The following is a 5,711-nucleotide window of genomic DNA, read 5'->3' on the forward strand; positions in this document are numbered from 1 at the left end:
CAGCGTTCGTTGGATGCATTACGTCATCACCTAACAAGCCCATAGTTATTTTCTGCACATTTTTGGCGGCACTGAATGTAAACAATGCCACTGAACCGAACAAAACTCACAAATTTAGCTTATTATTGTTGCTGAAAATAGTCAATTTTTGTTATGTTTTGGGCTGTACTAATCAGTCGTACCAGGAAAAACATTTGGAGTACTATAAACTGACAAAAGTCAAGGAGAAGAGTTCAAAAGACTTTCTGAGGAAAGAATGCGTTTGTGGTTGGCCAAACTGAACAAGGATTTCCAGGGCAGAAATCTTGACAACATTTGTGTTTGTTCTTATCATTTCCGGTCAGGTAGGTAATATATTAATATCTTCATCTTTACTTTTCAAAAAATGCTTACTAAAAACAAACACAGCATAAATTAGCAGAACAAATTTAGTAGTACATTAACCATGCAATCCTTGCTGTTGTTTACATCAGAGTATTCAATATGGCCACGCATCCGGGTAACTGACCAAACAGTGGAAAATGAACCGGAGGTCTCTGCCATAGGCTTACTTCTGCGTTGAAAAAAGGTGGCTAAATGTGTTTATTCACTTTAAAAAATAAAAACAAACAAGCAAACGAGTAAACAAATATCACAAGTTCTGGAATGACCATGAGGTCAATTCAGTTTGTCATGTTTGTTTCTGACAAAATAAATGATTCCTAAAATGTAAATCAACATATTTCTATTTAGAACTAATCAACCTTAAATTAGGATCTTACGGTAATTATATCAAGTATAAATAAGCAACTGGATCCATTTTAAAACCAAAGATATTGTTTTCAGTCTTTATTAATGACTCAAAACTGCATTAATACAGAAGCATCTTGCAAAAAAAATGTTAATTTCAGAAAACCACAAAACAAGCCAATACTGTATGATAAATACATTTTTTATACCATTTTTAATCTTGCTGCAGTTCACTAGAACTTTGCAAGCTCTTCTGCAAGTACAATCCAATAATTCCAAAATAAAAATATATGTGAAATAAATCAACAGTGTCCACAAGCAATATGATAGCAATTCAACCTCAGAGATGAAAGATTAAAGAAAGCACACATCAGAAACACTATAGCATTATTAAAAAAAAAAAAAAAAAAAAAAAAAAAAAAAAAAAAATCAATAATAAATAAATCAGCATACGGATCTCAACTTTTTATTTGTATTAACAAAAATATTCGTACCTTAACTTATTTCAAACTTGGTCTTGTTTAGAGAGAAAACCGTTTTGTTGAAGTATTTTCAGACAGCAATGCAAAATGACATGCATATACACCCTCAGTTAGTAGTAAGGGTCAGTAGTAAAGACGGGTTAGCATATCACACTACTACTATCACTTAAACAATGCTATGCCTCTAGTGACACAAAATCTATTTGGCATCATAACACATTCAGTCGATTCTTATAGAACGTCAATACTTCTCTCTCTTAACAATGAATGAAAGATGTGTTGTGAGAAGATGAAAAACTATTTTAAACTTTTTTTTTTCATTCCAGCTCTGACTAGTAACAAACCAAATAAAAACAGAACTTTCAGTACAAACTACACCAGGAGTTAATGCACATATTCATCATCACTGACATCTGAATCATCTGCATCAACTTCCCCTTCGATCACAGATTTCTTCCCTTTACAGCATGAAACAACCAAACCAATAAGAAAGACCTGCAACACAACAAAAGACACGTTAGGGTTATAGAATAATAATGATAATAATAATGAAAGGAACATTTTAGGAAAAAACATTACCACAAGGAAAGCCCAGTTGCCAAAATAGTAGATGGTGCTGAAGAACCAAAACTTGTGCAGGAACAGGTATGATCTTGTTACTGTGCACTGATCTGTAAAACAAAATGTGAACAAAAACTTAACAATAAGTACAATATTTTAATCTCAAAACAGCACAGTCTTTTGTATTGCCTATATGGTTACTCAACTGTTGCCTTACTCTCTGTTATTCTGGTCCCTAGATACAGCTTTAATGCAAGCTTAATAGGAGTAAGTAAACGGTAATGTGTTTGTAGAGTCAGAAGGTCAGTAGGTTAGTCTTCACCCTGCCGCTGTGCAGAAGTAATCACACATGCACAGCAGTACGTGTTTTCATCAAAGAGCATGACACAGTAATTGCCGGCACACAGCCTTGTGTAATTGCACCGGCCACGCTTTACAGGTTTGTGCTAACAACACGCCGCCTTTCACTTAAATGCATGAGAGAACCTCTTAGCTAGACGCCGCCTCAAGGTAACCTGCCACACTGACCAGAAAACTGCCAACGAGCTGATGACCATGTCTGAGAACATAACGAGGGATCCAGGGAAAGCAATGACACATTTGGATAAAAATGACAAACAAATATTTAGATGCGTCTTGGCAAACCAAAATAACCAATATTTGGACAAATGGTGAGAAAACAAAAATATTTATTAGTGAAAGCACAAAAAAATAGGACTGCAGGATTTTGGGGGGAAAATATATATTTTTTTTCTGATAAAACTGCAATTGGGATTTTAAACTGGATTTTTAAAAAATCAGGTTTGCTGTGCTTGTTTGTAGAGTTTTTATGATTATATATTAATATGCCTATAAAACAATTAGTAATACATCTAAATAATAATAATAATGATGATGGTGATGATAATTATAATAATAATAATTTTAATTATTATTATTAATAAATAAAAAATAATGTAAAAATACTAAATAAAATAAGACATATTACTATTGTAATATTACTGCTATAATAATATTAATAACTTTTTTCCAAATAGCCGGACATATTTATTGCTGTAAGAAGCTTCAGTATATTTAAAAATCAGGCTTGCTTTGCCTGTTTGTACAGTTTTTGTGATTTTATATCAATATGTCCATAAAACATTAATAATAATAATAATTAATAATAATAATAATAAAAAGTCAGCTGTATTATTATTGCCATTGTTGTTGTTATTGTTCATTCTTATTATTGTTATTAAATAAGACTATTAAAAATACTAAATAAAATAAGAAATATTACTATTATATTAATACTAGTATTAATTTTTACTTGGCTATTTTTTAAATAGCCAGACATATTTATTACTGTAAGAAGCTTTAGCATATTTTTAAAAATCAGGTTTGCTGTGCTCATTTGTAGTGTTTTTGTGAATTTATGTCTGTATGTATATAAAAAATAATATTAATAATAATAATTATAATAAAAATGTAAATAATAATTATTATTGTTGTTATTAATAATAATAACAATATTATTATTATTTGTTATTGTTACTTATATATTTTTTATTATTATGAATCAAAGTGTAAAAAATACTAAATAAAACGAAATATTACTATTATATTAATATTAATTTTTACTTTTTTCCAAATAGCCAGAAATTTTTATTGCTGTAAGAAGCTTCAGTATATTTTAAACAACAGGTTTGCTGTGCTTGTTTGTTGTTTTTGTGATTTTATGTCTATGTCTATAAAACATTAATAATAATAATAATAATAATAATAATTATTATTATTATTATTATTAATATTACTACTACTAATAATAATCATAACAATTTTTATTATTATTTACATGTTATTATTATTATTATTATAAATCAAAATATTAAAAATACCAAATAAAATAAGAAATATTGCTATTGTAATATTACTATTATATTAATATCATTATTTTTCAAATAGCCAGACATATTTATTGATGTAAGACTTAAACTTAAATAATAATAATAATAATAATTCTAATTATTATTATTATTAACGGTCCTACAAATAATTTAACTTTTTTTCCCCAAATAGCCAGGCATCTTCATTACTGTAATAAGCTTCAGTATATTTGAATTGAATTAAGGTTTATTTATACAACACTTTGAACACAGGACCTTGTCTTAAAGCAGATTTTCATGTAATGGCTGAATCCTTAATTTACCAAAACAAAAACAAACAAATAACAGAGAAAATTGAGAGTTCATCTGCTTTAAAAATAATCTGACAGCATCATCAGCCACACAGATGAACGGTCCAGGACTCATTTGGTATAGTTTGAGGTTTAGAAGTCTGCTGGTCTGACAGTTGTACTATACAATCAAATGGGTAGCAAGGAAGCTAATGTAAGGGATTCCTGTATGATGAAGTTAATCTGGGCTCATGGATCAAACATGGTGAGTGTCACTACAGCAGGAGGGTTGTAATAAACTCAATCTGTCGAGCTGCTTGTGAATATGCGGCCGTACAGAGTGCTGTCTACAGAGGGAAGGGAGGAGAAGCAGAGAGAAAGATCTGATAGTGTTTATTCAGATAATTAGCTGCTCCAGGCGTGCAACAGGAGGACGGCTGAGGCATGAAGACCTGTTTATAAGAGAGAAGTGAAGGAAAACCCAGACATTAAAAAACATGAGGAGCACCAGAGGTCACTGAACTCACTCTGTGTTAGACATCCTATCATCTCATGCACATGTAGTCAAAGGCCCCGTCTGCTCTCAGCATTAACCTTTGTCCCAAGTGATCCCATCACAAGTGGTCAGCTAGAACCAGGATTGCACACATTGCTTACTACATCAGCAGGTGGATATTAGGCAAAGGATGCTTTGTGATGCATTGCATTGACTCTCCTAAATGTTGCATCAGATAAACGCTTTCTTAAAAATAAATAAATGAATAAATAAATAAACATTAGGACAGTTTAAGACCACCAAATGTGGTTTGAGAAATCATATAATACCATTTATCAGTATTATAGAATTGTGCACCATTCAGAACTGCATTGCAATTTGAATTAAAATGTAAGGAAATAGAATTAAAATTAGTTGAATTCAACAAAATTAATGTAGAGAAGCAAATTTAGCAGATAGCAAGGGACTTGTTTGTTTTACATAAAAAGTACCAAAAGTATAGAAAGAAAGAAAGAACGATGGAAGGATGGATGGATGCATGCATGGATGAACAGACAGATGTATGGACAGAGAGACTGAAAGAAAGAAAGACAGAAAGAAAAAAAGAAGGATGGATGGATGAACAGAGAGATATTAGGACCAACAGGCAGATCAAAAGAAAGAAGGTTGGATGGACGGATGGATGGATAGACAGATAGTAGGATCAACAGACAGACTGAAAGAAAGAAAGAAAGTAAGTAAAAAAGAAGGATGGAAGGACACAAGAACAGACACATGGATGAACAGACAGATATTAGGACCAACAGACAGATCGAAAAAAAGAAAGAAGGATGGATGAATGGACAGACATATACTATAAGATCAACAGAGGCCAAAAAAAAGAAAGATGGACGGATGGACGGACATATTAGGAATTAAAAGAGAGACTAAAAAAGAAAGAAAGAAGAAAGGATGGGTGGATGGATGCATGGACGTAGAGACAGATGTGTCTGTCTGTCCGTCCATGCATCTGTCTGTTGTAATATCTAGCAGATATTAAAATCAACAGACTGAAAGAAAGGAAAAAAAAAAGAAAGAAGGACGAACGGACAGTAAGATCAACAGACAGAAAGAAAAAGAAAGGAAGAAAGAAAAGTAGGATGGATGGACAGACAGATATTAGGACCTACAGACAGAACTAAAGAAAAATGGACAGATGCATGGACGGACAGACATATTAGGATCAACAGAAAGAAAAAAAGATAGCAGGATGGATGGATGGATATATCGACGGACGGACAGACAG

General features: G+C 31.8%; 1 protein-coding gene across 1 annotated transcript in view; it reads right to left on the reverse strand.

Moving 5' to 3' along the window:
* Positions 1-1,136: 1,136 nt before the first annotated feature.
* lmbrd1 (LMBR1 domain containing 1) overlaps positions 1,137-5,711 on the reverse strand; it is a 123,451-nt gene continuing 118,876 nt past the window's right edge. The window contains exons 15-16 of the mRNA XM_051126451.1: positions 1,791-1,882; positions 1,137-1,706 (exon numbers count right to left, since the gene is read on the reverse strand). Of these exons, the coding sequence (XP_050982408.1) occupies positions 1,596-1,706; positions 1,791-1,882 (203 nt within the window). The 3' untranslated portion in view covers positions 1,137-1,595. The remainder of the gene's footprint in view (positions 1,707-1,790; positions 1,883-5,711) is intronic.

Source organism: Labeo rohita, chromosome 13 (genome assembly GCF_022985175.1).
Source record: "Labeo rohita strain BAU-BD-2019 chromosome 13, IGBB_LRoh.1.0, whole genome shotgun sequence".
Classification (NCBI taxonomy): Eukaryota; Metazoa; Chordata; class Actinopteri; order Cypriniformes; family Cyprinidae; genus Labeo; species Labeo rohita.